General features: G+C 46.6%; 1 protein-coding gene across 7 annotated transcripts in view; it reads left to right on the forward strand.

Moving 5' to 3' along the window:
- Positions 1-18,183, forward strand: part of DUS2 (dihydrouridine synthase 2) — a 28,615-nt gene extending 10,432 nt beyond the window's left edge. For 2 of the 7 annotated variants that reach the window (XM_048515682.1, XM_048515683.1), the window contains exons 8-16: positions 707-772; positions 2,283-2,353; positions 2,503-2,589; positions 7,443-7,611; positions 9,442-9,563; positions 11,440-11,583; positions 12,975-13,062; positions 14,507-14,580; positions 16,106-18,183. In XM_048515682.1, coding sequence (XP_048371639.1) covers positions 707-772; positions 2,283-2,353; positions 2,503-2,589; positions 7,443-7,611; positions 9,442-9,563; positions 11,440-11,583; positions 12,975-13,062; positions 14,507-14,580; positions 16,106-16,334 — 1,050 coding nt within the window. In that variant the 3' untranslated portion in view covers positions 16,335-18,183. The remainder of the gene's footprint in view (positions 1-706; positions 773-2,282; positions 2,354-2,502; positions 2,590-7,442; positions 7,612-9,441; positions 9,564-11,439; positions 11,584-12,974; positions 13,063-14,506; positions 14,581-16,105) is intronic. The other 5 variants (XM_048515685.1, XM_048515684.1, XR_007246133.1 and 2 more) reach the window with 5 other exon arrangements.
- Positions 18,184-19,952: the final 1,769 nt, after the last annotated feature.

The raw sequence follows: 19,952 nt of genomic DNA on the forward strand, positions 1-19,952 counted from the left end.
GTATCTCACCTTTAACCTGTCTAGCATGACTGATTTGCAGCACAGCAGCCTTCAAAACTATAGCTAGATACACTGTGTTCACACACGTGGGGTGGAAAATTTTCCACAGAGAAATATAGCATTGGAAAATTTCCTAGGCATGTTTCTTTTGCATTGTTGTCCAGTTCTGTAGCTGCTGGACCTACTCAACTGGAGATCTCCACTGTCTGATCATGTGACATTCTTTAACCCTCGTAAAGTCTAAGCACGAAAGGTGGGCTATAAATGAACTAACTAATAAAACAGAAAAGGTATTCTACAAAGAACTCAGGCTGGAGTTGTTCTGCAAGTCCTGACTTAACTTGGCACATAAGAGTTCTGCTTTCTGCTGTCTGGAGGTACAGTTATCAGGCTGGTCAGATGGTACCTGTCTGTATGCCCGGTTTAGTATTCCAGCTCCAACGCAAATGGTGAACCAGACAGCTTGATGGCTAAAGCTGTCCAAACGTAGGTTATCCACCGGTCTCAACAGACAATAAAGCATTTGTAAGACTGGGGTCCTATTAAAAGGACTGTTCTTTAGGAAAGGCGTGATGTACATTTTCTCTAGTGCAGTTCTTGCTGAGAGAGAAGTGGAAAGGGAGAAGAGAAACAGAACTGGCCAGACAATTACAGATGAAAAAATTTGTGTACTTTTTAACAGTACCCTTTTCCTCCTTTTCTTTAGATTCTCACTACCCTTGTCCAAGCAATCCGTAAGCCAGTGACCTGCAAAATCCGGATCTTGCCATCAGTAAGAACACATTAAGGTGTCTGAAATGCCTGATCTTGAAAAGCAAAATCATTGTGATGCTTCTAACAAGAAAGTACAAATAGCTTGTTTAAAAATAATGGAGTCCGAAGTGAGGGAAGAAAACCTGCCATCCTTGGCAGTCTGTAGTAAAGTTCTCAGCAATTAAGGTTATGGAAGATAGTACATTACAATTATGTGGTGGTATTCTTCATTTAGTACTGTTTCCCAAAAGGCATTTTTGGGATGTCTGTGTCTGCTCTGTGGGACTTCCATTTGCCGACTCGTGGGGAATCAACCCCTCGAGGAATTGAAGAGAGGGAGGAAAAAATAGCTCCCAGCTAATGGTATCCATGAATTTTCTCTAGTCTCTGTGGTTAAGAGCACAGAGAGGAAGTTTAGGAGGTACATTGCTTCCTAGTAGTTACATTGCTTCCTTCCCATAATCTACCCTCTGTAGGCATTGCTCCCAAAGTCTTCCTGCATTTGCTAAGGCAATATTGAGAACACTAATGCACCTCCAGCAATTTATCCTTTAGTATGAACACAGTGCACCAAATTCCTTGGTGTGGTTCCAGCAGACATTTACAGAGTGGGGAGTAAATGCAGAAATGTGGGCATGGAGATAGGAGCAGTGGCCTGGCACCCTTCCACAGCCACAGTTGCAGTCTCCCTAATTTTGTCCTGGTGCATCATACAACGACTTGTTCTCTAAGCCACCCTTGAAACATGAGAGAGCTAGCGTGGAGTAGTGGTTAAGAGCAAATGCACTCTAATCTGGAGAACCGGGTTTGATTCCCTGCTCTGCCACTTGAGCTGTGGAGGCTTATCCAGTGAACTAGATTAGCTTGTGCACTCCAGCAATGCCAGCTGGGTGACCTTGGGCTAGTCACAGTTCTTTGGAGCTCTCTCAGCCCCACCTACCTCACAGGTGTTTGTTGTGAGGGGGGAAGGGCAAGGAGTTTGTAAGCCCCTTTGAGTCTCCTTACAGGAGAGAAAGGGGGAATATAAATCCAAACTCTTCTTCTTCTATACTAAGTAAGTTAACAGAACTTGGAAGCAAGTATTGAGATTAAGCAGCAGTGTAGATCTTCCAGAGGTTTGTGGGGGGGTGGGGGGGTGGGGGGGTAGCTGTTTTAATCGCCTTCATAACCTGCTCTTCCAGTTAACACTGAACTTTGCTTGCTCACAGGAGCGTAGGACAGCTGTAGCTCTAGCTGGGTGATGGGTCCGGTCAGGGTTGTCTTGCTGGAGCTCTCCTGCTGCACCGTGCATTGGATGATCTGTTTGAAAAGGGGACTGGCCTATAGAGCTCACTGAATCCACAGCTCTCAAAAGTGGGGAGTAATGATGGCTTGAGCAGGCCACTGCTTTGTGACATCGAGGACATTCGGGTGCGGCTTGCACTCCTGCACTTCCCAATTTCCCAAAGCTAAGCACTGCTTTCCCTGAACTGCATGGAAAACTTGGGTGATAGGTGTTTTTCCTCTTCTCTCCTTCCCTATCGCCCTAGACAGAAGAAACAATAAGTTTAGTGAAGAGGATAGAAAAGACCGGCGTGGCTGCCATTGCTGTTCACGGAAGGTAAATCACCCGCCTCTCCGGGGAGAAGGAGTTCTCTCAGCCCTTCTCTGCATCAGGAGTACCTGCTGGCTGGAATTGCCTCTGCATGGAGAGGAACACTCTGTGCCAGTAATCTTTTGATCTGTTTGTTTACTCTGTGCTTTGCAAAGGAAGAAAGAAGAGAGGCCTCAGCATCCTGTCCACTGTGATGTGATCAAAGCCATCTCGGAAGCCGTCTCCGTTCCGGTAATAGCCAAGTAAGTGGCAGAGAGTGGGCTTCTTATTTTAAGCCACCCATAGGCAGGTAATGGAGAACCAGTTCAGAAAAGAAACAAACAACTAACGGGAAGCCAGCAGCTGAATGGTTCATCCGGGAAATACAGCCGTTGTGATGGTGCCCAGGGGTTGTGTGGGTGGCCACTTTGTAGTTGGCGTGGGAAAAGAGAAATCCTGATAGTGCACTAAGAGGCTGGATTCCGTGACCTCTACAAAGTATGTAAATTTTAAGAATTTTCTCATATTTCATGTAATTCTGCAATGTTTGCTAAATTGCCCACTTTGGGTTTTCTTTGTTCTGGGGTAGGGCCCAAGGACCCTGTGTAGGCCGCAGAAACCCTCTTCCTGAAAATCATATCAAGCGCTTCTTCTGGCTTTTGAAATTTCAGTGGGCATTGCCTCTACACCAGGGGTCTTCAAACTATGGCCCTCCAGATGTTCATGGACTACAATTCCCATCAGCCTCTGCCAGCATGGCCAAATGGTAGGGCTCGTGGGAATTGTAGTCTATGAACATCTGGAGCGCCGTAGTTTGAAGACCCCTGCTCTACACTTTCAAATAATAGCTTTCCTGCCGTAAGAAGTAGCAAACCTCTGATTGCCAGTTCTAGGAGTCAGTATTGGGGGAATGCCTTTGCTTCTATGCCCTGTTTGCTGGCCTCCAAACCAATTGTGTGGCTGCTTATGAAAAAGGATGCTGGACTACATGCACCGCTGGTCTGATCTAGCAGAACTCTTCTTATGTTCTAAAGAAAGAAAACTTGGAAGCTGGATTCTGTACCAGAGAATACATGCTGTGTTTTTATTACACTGCTACAGATTTGGAACAGATGTAAATCTCTGGTAATGCCAGGAATGTTGGGGGTGGGGGTGGGGATTAGGATTTTGGTACCAGATTTAAAATACTCGTGTGCTTTGTTTTGTTTTGCTTTCTTGGCTTGGACCCAGAACTGCATATTAGAAGCTTTTGCGCAAGTCTACTGGCTGCCTTGATAGCAAGTTCTGTTAATCTTTGTGGCAGCAGTGAAAGCGCCCAGTTTGAGCCCTTTGCAAGGAAGAATTCTCTGTGTTTTATTGGAACAGCATGCTCTGATAAGGTTCCGGAAGCACCCGGTGTACGTGAATTGTTAGCAAAATATTTTTAATTAACAGCGCCTCTTGGTTTGGAAGGTTTGCCAGGCATTGAATGATATCTATTAAAAATCCTGTTTGCTTTCTTTTTGAAGAGGACAGCAGTCTTGTTTTTTTAATTGACGCAGTTGCGCTGTTAAATGTTGAGGGGTGGCCATATTTGTCTGTTGCTACAAATTGAGAATTTCTCTAAAGTGTATCAAAATCAGTTCTGAACCTCAAGGTATTTGTCTTGACTAAGCTCGCTTTTAGCTTTCCCTGGGATTAATATAATTCAAGCATTACCTGGTTGCTTCCTCCAAAGTTCTGGCTACTTGCACCTTCTCAACCAAGCCTTCCCTAATGGTTAGGATTAACTCTAGGATAACTGAGTCCGTCCGTCCGTCCGTCCGTCCGTCCGTCCGTCCGTCCGTCCGTCCGTCCGTCCGTCCGTCCGTCCGTCCTTCCTTCCTTCCTTCCTTCCTTCCTTCCTTCCTTCCTTCCTTCCTTCCTTCCTTCCTTCCTTCCTTCCTTCCTTCCTTCCTTCCTTCCTTCCTTCCTTCCTTCCTTCCTTCCTTCCTTCCTTCCTTCCTTCCTTCCTTCCTTCCTTCCTTCCTTCCTTCCTTCCTTCCTTCCTTCCTTCCTTCCTTCCTTCCTTCCTTCCTTCCTTCCTTCCTTCCTTCCTTCCTTGTCGTGGTTGGCAAGGAAGGAGCAAAAGAGTTGGTTTTTACACCCTGCTTTTTTCTAACGTTTTTAAGGGGTCTCAAAGTGGCGTACAATGACGTTCCCTTCCTCTTCCCACCACAGATACCTTGTGAGGTAGGTGGAGCTGAGAAAGTTCTGAGAGAACTGTGACTAGCCCGGCAGGTGCGGGGAAAACAAACCCAGTTCACCAGATTAGAGTATGCCACTTTTAACCACTACATCATTGAGGGTGGACTGTAGAGCTGGCTTGGTTCACTTTGAGCAGGGGACTGCCCTTGAATTGGTCTTGGTTAATACATGGTTGGGAGACCACCAAGGAAGACTGGACATGCTATGCAGAGGAAGGCTATGGCAAACCACCTCTTTCCTTGAAAACCCCATGAGCTCGAACTTCATGGGGTTGCTGAAGGTTGGTTATGCCCTGGTTGTTTCTAATTCTTCTTCCTTTGATGCATTTATAATTTTGTTTCTAGAAAGTGCTGTCTACATTCTGCCCTCGCTGTAGCTGTCTGTAGCAGACTTCCCACTGCAACATTCTTTTTCTTTCTTTTCTCATGTATTTATTACCTAAGTGTTCTCAGCTGGACCACCAAGTTCCACCATCATGGATTTCTGTGTAGGCGTGGGCCTTTTTTCATCCATCGTATTAATCTCCTTTCTTTTCTGTTCCATCCTCTGTTTTCTACTATTACTCTGTAGCTATTGCGTTCAGACGATGGGCTTCTTCCAGCCGAGCATCAATAACGCTTTATTATTAACTTTGTATCTTTTCCCTTCCTGTTCTTTTTCTCCTCTTTAAAAATTGGGTTTCCAACCGATCGGAAGTTTTGCAATCCACACTGTTCATTAAGCACTGATTTCCCAACGGAATGAATGTAGTTGTTATTGCAGCTAATATTGGTGCTGTGTGAGTTCATGAACAGTCGTGCTACATTATTTGTGATACAAAATTGTGGGGGCGGGAATGTGCGTTAGGTAACATTGCCAGGATTTCCAGATGACAGAACAATCCACTGGCTTTTGTTTTTCTCTAATGTTAAGTTACTATTAATCCTTTTCCTTGATATTGTTTGCCACTGATGTGCCATTCATTCTTTGTCCACTGTCGTCTTCCTCCTCCTCCTCCTCCTCTGCACAATGTCATGAGACAACTGAAGCTGCAAGGTGTAGTGGTAGCACTGTCCAGCGTTTCTGTTATGCAAGAGAGAACTCTTCCGAATGCTACGACAGTGGGAAAGAAAAACAGAGTGGACTTGTGCATGTTGCTAAACACAGACCTGAATGTTCAGTGAGCCACTTAATGAATGGAAGCTCTGCCCCACCCACTTGTTTCCCTGTAACTGTATACAATTATGGTGGCTCCAAATACTTTGAAAAGATAAAAAGCAAATGGCAAAATAATTAAATCCAAGTCCCTTTGCCACAGCAGTGAATGTATGTGCTCAGAGTTCGTTGTGTTTCTGAAGACCCCCCCCCCCACAATGATAAAGCCATTGTGTGTTTTGCCCTTTGTTCTGTTGTCCTATTTGCTTTCATTCTCTTCTCTCGGTTCATATTCGTTCTCTCCTCTCCTTTCTTTTGGTTTCCCTGGCAACCCCCCAGATTCCACCCCCCTTCCCACTACAGTCTGCATTTGTATCAGCAGCTTACAGGGTTGTCCTAAGCAGAGTTATACCCTTCTAAGTCAATAGGCTTCAAAGGGTGTCAGTCCGCTTAGGATGGGGCTGCCAACCTCCCAACAGTACAATCCTCTTCTGAGCTGCTTCAGTTTCCGTCCATCAAAAGCAGTGGTCTCAGCCTGCTGTTCTGTTTGCATAGGGCTGCCCTGTAAATGATGTTTCTAATCAGCAAGGGAGCCTCTCAGAGGAGCAGCAGCGGTGTAGTGGTTAAAAGCAAGTGTACTCTAATCTGGAGGAACCAGGTTTGATTCCTCGCTCTGCCGCTTGAGCTGTGGAGGCTTATCTGGGGAATTCAGAATAGCCTGTGTGTCTGCTTGCTTTGCTTGCTTGCAGAATAGCCTGTGCACTCCAACACACACCAGCTGGGTGACCTTGGGCTAGTCCCAGTTCTTCAGAGCTCTCTCAGCTCCACCCACCTCACAGGGTGTTTGTTGTGAGGGGGGAAGGGAAAGGAGATTGTAAGCCCCTTTGAGTCTCCTTGTAGGAGAGAAAGGGGGGATATAAATCCAACTCTTCTTCTTCTTCAAATGAAAATTGCAGTTTCTTTTTTAAAAATTACAAATGACATGAACTTGGAACCCTGCAAACATGCATTCTCACTTGGAAGCAAAGGTCCAGCGGCACCTGGAAGACGAACATATATTTCAGTATGAGCTTTCACAAGTGACAGCTTGCTTTTTCACTTTGTGCAGGATTGGCTGAATCTGCTTGTGAGGCAGCTGACCCTAGTGATTATGACATTATCTGTGAAGGTTGAGAAAGCAGCTACGCAGAGTTATTTTTATTGTTGCTGGTGATTGATCATTTGTACTAGTTTCTCTCCATTTATGGTCAAAGCTGGTATAATACAGTGGGTGTGAGCTGAGAAGGCCCAGATTTAAGCTCCTTTGGCAAGGCCCTGGTCTCTCTCCCCTGCCCCCCCCCCCCTCTTCCAGCTGCCTGGTGTAACACAGAGTTGTTGTAATGGTCACTTGATCGTTGTAGAAAAAGTACTTTGACTCATTGGAACATACCATGTTGTCCCAGAAGAGAGTCTGCGGGCACCAGATGCAGCAGTCTTACTGAAGCTGTACCAGTCTAGACTGGAGCTGCCTGTGGACCCCATAGGAAAGGCAGAATAGACATGTAGTACCATGAATAGGTAGCTGTTGTTATTTCATCCAACTAGCAAGTAGCGCTCATTGTCATCTCCTGTGTGAATTTTGCTTATGCACACATGCAACATGCCCCTTCCACGTTCTGTGCATAAATGCACCGGTGTCCCCTGCATGTTTCAAGCACAACTGCTGGTTTTGTGCCTTGCCCAACCGGTCCAGAACAACTCTGCTGCTCTTTTCCAGTGGTGGCTCCCATGACTTCATCAAAGAATATTCTGACCTGCAGGCCTTCCAGCAAGCGACAGCAGCATCCGCTGTAATGGTGGCTCGTGCAGCAATGTGGAACCCTTCCATTTTCCAGAAGGAAGGATCCCAGCCCCTGAATGACGTCGTACGGGAATATATCAAATACGTATGCTTTGAAATTCTCTCCTTTTAAAGATGTTCACAGTTGCAGGGGCCACAGTTGGGCCCAAAATCTTCAGAAGGAGCTAAAGTTGCCGTCAATTCCAAATTTAATAGGAGCAAGACTTGGGATAATCCTGCAAATGGGCCTTTCTGCCTAAATTACTGCCAGTCGCAGTGCTAGGCAACGTGGACCAACTGTCTGGCTTCGTATGGTGGATACAGCGGTAAAGCAATTCCTTAGCACAAAGACAGTCCCAGGTTCAATCTGTGCTGTTTGCAGTTAGGTACTGGGAGAGATTTTGCTCCCCTTGAGACTCTGAAGAGTTGCTGTTAAGGTAATTATATAGGGAAGAGAGTCGGGCAGCGTGACTCAGTATAAGGCAGCGTCATATCTTCATTATTTGCAATATTATTTGCTACATTGAGGACTAAAATCCAACCTTTTTCTTCCTTAAAAATCAAAATGGGTTGGTGTCAGGGAGTGCTTATCCTGGTTTCAGAAATGAATGTCTGAACAAGAGACTTAGGGAGCTGGGGATGTTTAGTTTGACGAAGAGCAGGTTAAGAGGTGGCATGATAGTCATGTTTAGATATATGAAGGGATGACATGTTGGTGAGGGAGCAAGCTTGTTTTCTGCTGCTCTAGAGAGTAGGACCAGGAATGAGCTCTGTGTTAGTTGGCTTACATGCCTTGTGCATATTAGGTTCCATGCACACAGCCTAGTGATTCCATTACATAGGTCAGTGGGACTCACTGCAACTCTTGGAAAGCCAGGTTGCCATGTGACTACTGTATGCCCTGTGCACCATGTTGCCAAACATAAACATACAATAGATATAACTGTCAATATTCGATACATCGTTATAACCTTTGAACTATCAGAGTACTTCCAAGCCTGTAGGGTTTTCTCTCTCCACCATTTTGCTGAACCTTAGCCTGCTCTTGTGTATCTGGAATGAGGGAAGGGACCTCCCCCTCTAACTTCTCGGCCTCTGCTCACCCTGAGGCACAACAACAGACGGAAGCATGGAGGGAGATTGCTGAGCTGCCAGAAGGAGAGCCAGCTGGCTGTGGAGAAAGGGGAGCGCAACCACCATGAATGCCCCATTGCACAGGAGTGGATTGGGAAGGAGAAATGGTCCTGGACCAAGCCTAGCAAAACATCCCTATGGCTCTATGGGCCAACACTGCAGGGGTCACTTATCCCAGCATGCAAAGAGTGGGCATCAGCTCACCTGTCTCTTCCTCCTGAAAACAGATGGCAGAAAAATCCTGTTGCTGAACAAATTCCAGTAAACACTGTTGATGAAGGGTCTAAACCAAGTGGCCCCTGAGGGGGCTGGCTGGGGCTTGGCTCTGCTTGCATTTGGCCACCAGTGGCGCTCTAGAGCAGTGGCTGGCCAGAGAGTTTTCCTGCCATTGTGGCCAGCTTGCTCTTTTCCCCAGTGGCTCCCCTTGGCCAGGGTACTCTTTTCCTGGCAGCCAATTGGGGGTTGGGCCCAGAGTGCAGGGATGGCAGAGAAAGGGAGAGGAGGCTGTTCAAGAGGCTGAGCTCACATCCCAGTTCCTCCAGTATTTCGGGATGGGACTCACTTATCAAGCACAAGCCTTACCAGGCAGGGGCCTTGCCATCTTTCCTGCAACATGGGGTGGGTGCCACCTTGTGGAATGATGCTCAGAAGAGCCCCAGGGGGCCCATCAACTTCATGTTTCTCCCAAGCCACTCTGAGTATCCCTGGTGTAAACGAACAAGATTGAGCAGTCTGGGAAAGTCCTCTCAATGCGTCAGTACTTTCTCTCTTAAAGGGTTGTTTCTCGTCTCTTTTCCATCAGGCTGTGCGGTACGATAACCATTACACCAACACAAAGTATTGTTTGTGCCAGATGTTAAGGGAGCAGCTAGAAAATGCACAAGGGAAGCAGCTGCATGCGGCACAGTCCTTGCAGGAAATCTGGTAGGAATTGTTTCCTTTCAAAGTTCTACCAATGTGATGCACCAGAAGAGGGGGAAGGGTCCTTCTAGGTCATTGATGGCGAACCTTTTTGAGACTGAGTGCCCAAATTGCAACTCAAACCCCACTTATTTATCGCAAAGTGCCAACCCGGCCATTTAACCTGAATGCTAAGGTTTAAGTTTAGAAAAAAACGGTTGGCTCCCTCTTCCTCCACCCCACCCGCTCAAGCAGGGGCCAGCCTGCTCTAGCCTCCAGCAAGTCCCACACGCACCATTCTATGCCTCTCTAGCATCTCTGCCTCCTCTGCCCCCCCCCCTTTGTGCAGCAGCCACCCAGATCACAGGCACCAGGCCTGCCAGCTGAGTCCTCCCTGCTCACTGAGGTGCGTGCACATTGTGCTCAGTGGCCCAGGCCAGCTTAGATGTGTGTGTGTGGGGGGGAGTGATTTTCTACCCCCCACATGACGAACTCTGTGTGCGCGTGCCCACAGAGAGGGCTCCGAGTGCCACCTCTGGCACCCGTGCCATAGGTTCGCCATCACTGTTCTAGGTGCTGTTCTGTGTTAATGTTGATGACAGCGAGTTCCTTTTGTGCTCTTGAAGATTCTTAGCTGATTGTCAGTCCAATCCAGACTGAGTGGACAGATGGGGATGGCACCGGTTCAGCACTGCCCCACCCTCTTCCATCAGGTAGTGCAGGAAGCCCCAAAAACCACCACCCCGGCCAAAATCCCCCATAAGGAATAATAGATATACGCTGTGTTCGTAGCTGGCTCTGCCATCACACGGGGACTGAGGGGCAGTGGAAGCCAACTTAGGTTGGCTCCACCCCCTGGCCCGCCCCTGGAATGCTCCTGGTCAAGCTGGCGTAGCTTTCTGCACCAGTGGGCCTGGGCACAGACAGCAGCTTCCGGGTTGCGCCCCACAGAGCCATGCTTACTGGGGAACTTGAACAAGCGGTGTTAGGATTGTTTGTGGCTTGACCTATTGCGGGCCAGCTTATTGAAATATTGCTAATGAAGCTGTTACCAGCAAAACAGGGTGATCTGGAGTTTCCCATCCAGTACAGTTTCCCATCCCACTTATCTACCAGCTGCAAGCTGTTTGTAACTTCCTAGTATGTGAGAACGCTTGTCGGTTTCTGTCCTGCTTTGAGACATGTATACCAGGACTTTCTTGTGTTTCTCAGTCATTAGACCAGGGGTAGGGAACCTGCGGCTCTCCAGATGTTCAGGAACTACAATTCCCATCAGCCCCTACCAGCATGGCCAATTGGCCATGCTGACAGAGGCTGATGGGAATTGTAGTTCCTGAACATCTGGAGAGCCGCAGGTTCCCTACCCCTGCATTAGACTATTGGACTGTTGGTGCTGGCTGGCTAAGCATTTCTCATTTGTTGTCTTGTCATGCATTATATGTCGGGTTTTAGCACCCTGTAAACATAGTCCGCCTTGTAAATGTGATGTGACGTCATCCATGGGTCAGTAATGACCAGGTGCTTTCACAGGGGAATTATCTTCACCTTTTAAACTTGAGACATGTCTTGGTCTTTGAATTCTACAAATGGGATGTGACTGCTACCTAGTGATCATCTGGGGTATTACATTCCAGCCAGATCTTGAGGCTAGAACGGCCCATTATTCATCAGCGGCTTCTTTATCTGCAGGGGACTTTGTTAGCAAGGGAAAGGGCGCTGCACTGCTGGACAGAAAAATAAGAGCCTCTTTGTTTTAATTAGTTCAGATGCCAGTCTTAAGAATTCTTGAAAATTGTCTGTAATATCACTGTTACCCTGTATGATTTTCCTGTATGTGATCAGATGGGATCTTTCAAGCCTTAACTGTATTTTGGTGGGGTATGTGTGTGTTTTTAATTAGTGAAGTCTTTGAAATGAGTGGTTTTTACAAAGAAACATCAGCACTTCTAGAGGCGAAAAAGGCTTCATTGGAAACAAAGAACCAAGTTGAAGATGACCAGATGGAAGATGCAGACGTCATAAAGATGGCGGTTAAATTTGACAAGTAAGAAAAATTGACCTTGTTTTCTGTGCTCCTTTGGAATTTGAAAGACAAACTTCTGTGTTTTCAGAGGGTTAGTCTGACATCAAGGCAGCGGTCAATTTGTTCCTTTATTCTATATACAGGGTTGAACCCAGTTAGTTTTCTCATTTAATCTCTCCTGATTCCTCTCCTTACTGTAGCCCTTGCCCTGCGTAGCTTTTGTCCATAGTCACCTGCATAGCCTTTTGGGGTGGTCATAGGGGGATCTCCGCCCTTCTTTTTCACCCATGGAAAAATCCATGAAACAAAGAAGAATTATTAACATTTTTAGGACAACAGGGAGATTTTGCAGTGCTAAGTCTCAAGATCTCAGGAGGAGCAGTTACCTTCTGTGGCGTGAGCCAAGCGGCTGGAGGAAAAGTGACAGCCATCCTTCCCCCGCCCCTCCACTGGTGCTGGAGGTGGGAGACAAAGGAGGAGGAGGAGCTGGAACCTCCTCTCCCCCCACCCAATGCAGGAGTCAGGCAGGTAGTGGTGTGGCACTGCAGGCAAGCAAGCTGGCAGGTGAATGAGTGGACGGGGAAGGAAAGTAGGAGATCTCCCTGTGAGTCTTGCAGGTCTTCTGCTTGTAAATATCTGAAAGGCAGCTTGCAACAAAACAAATAACAGTATAATGCCCTGTTTCATTCTCCTTACATCTGGGGTCCCTTTAACAACAGTGGGACCCACCGTTCCCCCCTCCTTGGGAGGGTTTTAATAAGGGTTTATTGCTGGGCGCCGATTTATTGTGCTGATTGCTGTATTTTAATGGATTTTTAGTATTTTTTAGTTAATGGAGCCTATGTTATTTATTATCCTGTATTTTGCTTATTTGCGCCATTTGTTTTGGTTTTATTTTGTTGTGAAATGGTGTTGTGCATTGCCCAGAGCCCTTCGGGGGTAGGGCAGTATACAGAACCCAATCATACGTACGTACATAATACTTAGTTAGTTTGTTAGTCAGTTAGTTAGTTAGTCTGTTTGTTTCCCTAGTAGGTTTCCCAGGTAGAGACTCTTAGGAAGAAACTTCCTTTGCTTGAGACTCTGGAGACCTGCTGCTAGTCAGAAACAGCACTGAGCTACAATTTGGTTAAAGCAGCTTCGTATTTTCTTAAGGGCTTCCTGGCAGGGCCTTGGCTTAGAGCACCTACTTTGCATGCCAAAAGGCCCAGGCTCCATCCCTGACAGCTCCCGGGGTTGGGAAGGACCTTTCTCTTCCTGAGAACTGGCAGTGGCCAAACTGAGCAAAAGAGACTGGTGGTCTGACTTGGTGAAAGGCAGTTTCATTTGTTTACAGGAGTAATTGCTTTGCTGTTAACAGCAGCCCAGTTCCTTCTTCTGCAGTGCAGGAATTTGTTTTTTTTTCCCCTCAGGCGAGAATATCCCCCACAGATTACACCCAAAATGTGTCTTTTGGAATGGTGTAGGAAAGAAAAACATCCTCAGCCTGTGTATGAAACGGTGAGTCTTTGCATGCTGCGGACAGGTGCGTTAGCCATAACAGAGAGCCCGAGAAAAACAGTTATTAGAAAAATTAGACTTGTTTCCCTTGAGGGTTCCCTTGCCCCTTTTTTTCCAATAGAAAAATCAGAAATTTGAGGGAGTGCTGAAAAAACCCACCAGTGAAATATTATCTTTTCCAGAATGAACTTTTCCAGAATGAACTTTTAGGGTGGCTGTGCTTGGGGCATGATTTTCTCCATTCATTTAGAAGCATGGATCTGGTGGTGTCTTTGTTACTACAAAATGCAAGAAAGAAGGATATAACAATTCAGAATCGAGGAAGAAAAGGGAGGGGAAGATGGTATAAGGCACAGTTCTCAAACTCACGGCCCTCCAGATGTTATGGACTACAGTTCCCGACATCCTCTGCCAGCATGATGCTGTCAGGGGATGATGGGAACTGTAGTCCATAACATCTGGAGGGCCGTGAGTTTGACACCTGTGGTGTAAGGGGAAAAAAAATCATTTTACTCAAAACCCCCGGCATGCTTTATATACAGCTTTGACAGATTCAAAACATGTTGAGATCTTCAAGTGGAATAAGTTTCTTTTCTTCCTACATCGTTTTTTCCTTCTCTTCCTTGTGTGTGTGTATGAAAGCACATGTGTATATGTCCGTTGCATCATTCTTAACCAGTGTAGAAGGCTATTCCTAATAGAGCAGAAATGCTCTATTTAAGTTTAGAAAAAAACGGTTGGCTCCCTCTTCCTCCACCCCACCCGCTCAAGCAGGGGCCAGCCTGCTCTGGCCTCCAGCAAGTCCCACACGCACCATTCTATGCCTCTCTAGCATCTCTGCCTCCTCTGCCCCCCCCCCCTTGTGCAGCAGCCACCCAGATCACAGGCACCAGGCCCGCCAGCTGAGTCCTCCCTGCTCACTGAGGTGCGTGCACGTTTCCCTTAGCAATACCAGTTGGCCTGCTGGTTCACTATTCAACACCCATGCAGGCTGGTCAGTGCTTATCCGGTTGTTAAAATGGTGCTTGTAAACAACTAGTTGTTAAATTATTTGAATCCCACTACTGGCATACCCCCTTTCAAACTGCAGCAGATTTTGGGGAGTAGCTCTCAGGCCAGTGGAGCATGTTTAAGAACATAAGAACTAACCTGCTGGATCAGACCAGAGTCCATCTAGTCCAGCACTCCGCTACTCGCAGTGGCCCACCAGGTGCCTTTGGGAGCTCACGTGCAGGAGGTGAAAGCAATGGCCTTCTGCTGCCGCTGCTCCCGAGCACCTGGTCTGCTCAGGCATTTGCAATCTGAGATCAAGGAGGATCAAGATTGGTAGCCATAGATCGACTTCTCCTCCATCAATCTGCCCAAACCCCTTTTTAAAGCTATCCGTGTTTCAGTCTTACAGAAGCAACCTCAGCTCATCCCTTGGCCTCTTGCCTCGTTTTAGGTTGAAAGGCCGCTGGATAGACTCTTCCGTTCTGTTGTCACAGTAGCCAAACAGAAGTACAGATCGACCTTCTGGTAAGCCATTTTGGAGAGGGTGGTGGTGGAGAGCTTGCAAGTGGATGCTAAAAAAAATACATTGATGTTTGGGTCCAGTGTGGGTAACGTATAAACCTTGAAAGAGAAGAACATTTATTTTAAGTTTTATGAGGTGAGGACCACTGGTGACTGGTCGAGTACCTTCTCGGTGGTGCTCCCAGATCCATGAAACTCTTTTCCCTCTGAGGTTTGACTGGTGCCTTTTCTGTCTGTGTTTCCCTTTTGGGTATTTTCGGTCTGCGTTTGCTTGAGTTTCATTCCCCCCCCCCCCCCGCCCTGGAATCATGGGACACCCCATAAATTGTTTGGTTCTGTCTTGATTTTCTTAAAACAAGCAAACAAATCCTTTTGATTGAGATTGAAGTTGCTGATTTTCAGTTTTGCTTGCGATCCTGTTTCAGACTTAAGGGAGCTTTATAATTTCTTCCCACCCTTCTCTCACCCTTCATCCATCCCTATTCTTTTCTATGGATAAATGATTTCTTATAAAAATCTAAGCAAGTTCCAAGTAGTAGCATCCTTCTTGCCCGTCTGTCTTTTGTGCCGGAGTAAACAAGCAGAATCTAAATGTGCTTTCCTGGTTTGTAGCCACAGTTGGGTGTAAAGTGTGAGCAGAGGTGTTTTGCTATTGGCTTCCTTTGCACAGAAGTCCCATTATCTTACATCGAAGCTCCCGGCTGCTACAGGTTGTAAGTGCTCTGGACTAAACCATGAGTCCAAATCCTGTTTCAGGAAAACTCTGAACCACAATGTAAACTGAATCTTGCAAGCCAGGCATTATGTTTGTTTGCATCCTTTGGGGAAATCTTATTTTTCCAACTGTCCTACTCTGCTATCTTGATCCAGACTTGTCCCTGCTTTCTTCCTGTCTCGGTTCCACTGAAGAGAGGCTTGACCCCAGCCCTGCAAGAAAGCCCCAGATCATTATCTTGCACACAGCTGAGGTTGGACGTTCACCCTGATAAGAAATTCTACTTCTTTCAAAAGTAAAAATTTTAAAATCGGTCCAATGAAATCATGTGGAAAAAAACAGTCTGTTATAACAACTGTGTGGTTTCGATTGGATGGCAGGACTGCTGAGAGAGCTTCCCGCCTTTAATCGATAGCTTTCTTCACCTGGTAGAGGCAGCTTGGCATGGACCTTTTTGCAGAGGGTTTCAGAAGGGTAGTCATGTTGGTCTGTCCTGCCCTTAAGCGTTTCGTCCCTGCTCTAAACAAGCTGATTAGATTCTGCACTATACTTGGAAGCACTCATCCCACCTTCCAACTGGGATATAAGGACTCAGGGATCTCCATTTCCACTTGTATCTGACAAAGGAAATGTTGACTCTCGAGAGCTTATACCCTCAAAATCTCGTGGTCTTCACAGTGCTTCTGGATTCAAATCTAGCTCTTCTTAAAGAGAAAGAGATCTGTTGCGTTCTGTTTTCATGTTATCCCAGGGCAAGCAGCCAGCCTTGTTTCTGTGCTGCTGTCATAGCTGTTTTGCCTGTCTCTCCTTCAGGGAGAAGTCGAAAAAGTTGACAGAACAAGCTGCTGCCATTGTCTGCTTAAGGACCCTTGGCCTGCCAGAGGGGAAGTGGAGCGAAGAAGCCGGTCACCTTGTGAGCAAACGCAAGAGGCCTGACCAAGAACTTTTGCGCAATGGAGAACACAGAGACGAGCTTGTTGCGGAGTCTGCTTGTAAGAAACTTCATTTTATTCCTGGGGCTTCAGACGCCAGCGTTTCCTAGGCGTAGTTGCAGCAGGAAATCAAACGTTGCTCAGCTCTGCAGCTGTGGATTCCCCCCCTTCCCCACCCCTTGTAATAATCTCTCTTGTATTTCTCTTGGATGCCGTCGGTCGGAACAGATTGGTCTGGATTTTGAAAACCATCCTATACAACACCGTTGGCGTCCCACCGCTCACTTCTGGTGCCTTTGAATGGAGATAAACGAACAGCTCGCGGTTTTGCGAGCGATAAGATTGGTTCGATATTAAAATTCCCTTTGTAGCAAATTTCTTTGAAGGTGGATTTGGAGGAGTTCGTACAATTGTATCAGTCTGATTAATGTCTACGGTTCAGTCGCAAGCTGTAACAGTCATCTGAATGTGAATTTGTAGCCAGGAAAGGGTGGGACAGTGTGGAACACAAATTGCTACGCCTGTTTTGCCCTCCTTGATTTTACAAAATGTACGCTTTTAAGAACAATATAAAATTATGACGACCTGACTAATCCATTGACAACATTTGGCCTCTTGTTGAGCTCTTCATTCTATAACTACCAATAAAAATATATATCTTGTCACTCCAGCTATCATGCTAGGTTCTGATCGCATGTACATTTCTCTTGTTCTACAGTATGCTGGGTCAAAATAAGATAGAAAGGAGAGAAAAAAACACCCTGTCCCCTGACATCTACTTGCACTTCCCACCTAGCACATGACAATACTGATTCAACATCCTCCTGAAATACTGCAGGTTGCTTTGTTCACCTCTCACCTGAACCAGACGGATGAAATCCCAGGCAGACAGATGTTATTTACTTCATGCCCTGCCTTCTGTCCCTGGCAGAGGCCTGAATTGATGGACATTGTTCACTTCTCCCATTTCTCTTCACAACAAGCTGGTCGTGTAGCTGAGGCTGAGAAGAATCGAGTGGCTGGCCCCCAAAAGCCAAACTTTCACTGGCACCTGAAAGATGAACAATATTTATTTTCATATGAGCTTTTGGGAGTTTTGGCTCACTTCAGATATGTGGAGCTGAAACTGGCAGTTCGACTTACGGGGAAGATTACAGGGAGGGAGCAGCAGTTCGTGTGGAAATAAACAATGTTAAGGTGTCCCTGAGCCTGACAAAGGAATATTTGACTCTCAAAAGCTTCTGTCTTGAAAATCTTGTGGTCTCTAAGGAGCTCCTGAGCTTGAATCTAGCTCCTGGATTTTTTTTAAAAATGTGCCACAACAGACTAATGCAGCGGCCCAACATTCCCCAGCAAGCTTTCATGGCAGACATGGTTTAGAACTTGAGTCTCCCAGATCCCAGCCCGGATACTCTGACCACTACAATGCAGTGTCTCACACCGTGAGCAGTCAGTCCCTCTTTGGAACATTGTGGTGAAAATCCAAATTGGGATGGCCGGTGCTCCTCTCTGTCAGAAACCCGACTGTGCAGATTGACCAGCTCCTCGTTCAGTGAAAGAGAACAGAGCATAAGGGTAGCAGTGGCAGGAGAGGGGGAGGCTGTTGCCCCCCTGTCTGCAGCATGAGGTTATCAGCTTTAACTTGCGTTACAGAGCTTGCCCAGAAGACAACTGCTTTCTTCCTGGCCCGAGCAAACAGTTGCCTTTTGTGTGCCTCAGGTTAAGAGTGTCGGTCTAGGATCTGGGAGACTTGGGTTCAAATGCCCACTTGTGCCATGGAAACTCACTGGGTGCCCTGGAGCCAGCCACACTAACCGACCTCACAGCCACCCTAACGTACCTCACGGGATGATTGTGAGTCTAAAATGGAGACGAGGAGAACGATGTTAAGCTATTTTGGGTCCCCACTGGGGAGAAAGACAGGGTACAAATGAATTAAATAAACAAACTCTAACTGTATTGACTTATCTACCAGCTTTGCCTGGCACTGTTTTCTTGGTTCGAATGCACTTGCCAGGAGCAGGCCTTCTGATTGGGGCCCGAAACTTCCCATAATAATAATAATAACTGCTGTATTTGAATTCCCTTTGTGTGCTTTAGTTCTGGAGTGGATTAGGGCGTGGTTGACCTAGGACAGTCTCCCTACCTAGGAAGAGGCCTTGTCAGACACAAAGGGCTGCTGTTCAAGCACATGGGTCACTCTGCCATCCCAAAAGAGGCCCTCAGCAGAGCATTTTGGACAAAGAGGAGCTTGGTCTCTGTGTCGCATATGAAGTACTTGCATATGAAGTACAGCCCAATTCCACTTCGTCTGGAAGCATCCTTCCATTCTTCTGCTACAGGCGATCCTGGCAAAAAAATGTGTCGAGGGGGATAGGTCAGAATTCTGTCAGCTCCTGCTGTGCTATGCGTGGAATGGGTCTAATGGCTGCCGGTGGACTTTGGAACAGCCAAGATGGCTGAGGGTGGTCCCACAGGAGCGGCAGCTGCCTCTTGGCTGGTTTTCCGGTTTCTTGGAAGGGATCGGCAAAGCCTGCTTTTGTCGAGCGTTGCCCAGCAGCAAGACAGATGGTTTGTGTTCATTGCTGGCTGGGAAGACAGCTACATCTTATGGATCTGGGCAGGCCTGGGCGCCATGGTGGTGGGGCTTTTGTTTGGGAGACAAAAAAGAGATTCTAATTCTGTCACAGTTCTGGGAAATATTGCTTTGTTACATGGCTGAAGCCTAGCAATAGTATTTTTAAGGCCCTCAGAAGCCACTCATGTTTTTTTTACTCAAAATAAACCTGAAGGCAACCCTCTCTTTTTCAGGACAGCCCACCTAGAAAGAAACCTACTCTTCTTTTTGGTTAAATATGGCACGTCCTCCCCTCATCCCTATAACTCTGATTACTGTTCCTTTCAAAACTCCAGAGTGGCTCTGAGAAATGGCCTCTGCTGACTGAAAGGGTGCTCACCACTGTACAGAGGCGGATTCCGCATGGGCCAAAAACAGCAATGTGAAAACAGTGTTTACCCCATTTTCACACCACTATATTTGGCTCATGTGGAATCCACACAGCACCTGGTATCACAGTTATCTGGTGCATTTTAGCCCTGGTATAAACAGATGCCACAAATAAGCCACAATTAAATAAGGGAGAAGATTGCAGCTTGGTCTGTAGGATTTTAACCACTTTGTCCCTTAAGCTGTGAGTGGGTGCCTGACAGAAAGGTCCTGGTAGAGTCAATTGATCCAGATGAATCAAACGAAAGAACCAAGTCTTGCAGAGAATGCAAGACCTCCTCCAGGATTCTAGGGAGAAGACCATTCTTCTTGGCCCTGAATAACTGAGTAATGGCAAATGAAAGCAACGGTGACATTGCCAAAGCAGTTAGGTTGATCTAAAGCACAGGTGTCAAACTCGTGACCTTCCAGATGTTATGGACTACAGTTCCCATTATCCCCTGCCAGCACGATGTTGGCAGGGAATGATGGGAACTGTAGTCCATAACATCTGGAGGGCCATGAGTTTGACACCTATGATCTAAAGCAACCTGAACATGTTGATTGTGCTGCATGTTCCTTTAGTATATCGGGAGTCAGCTCTCTGGGGAAAGGGCTGGGGGAAGTTCTGTCTGTCTGAAAATCATAGATCTGTGCACTCCCATTTTGTGAAGTTGGCAACCATCTTAGAAAAACATCTTTTTCACAAGGCAAAGGACAAATGAGTAAGCTCCAGGCGGTT

This window comes from Sphaerodactylus townsendi, linkage group LG14 (assembly GCF_021028975.2).
Source record: "Sphaerodactylus townsendi isolate TG3544 linkage group LG14, MPM_Stown_v2.3, whole genome shotgun sequence".
Classification (NCBI taxonomy): domain Eukaryota; kingdom Metazoa; phylum Chordata; class Lepidosauria; order Squamata; family Sphaerodactylidae; genus Sphaerodactylus; species Sphaerodactylus townsendi.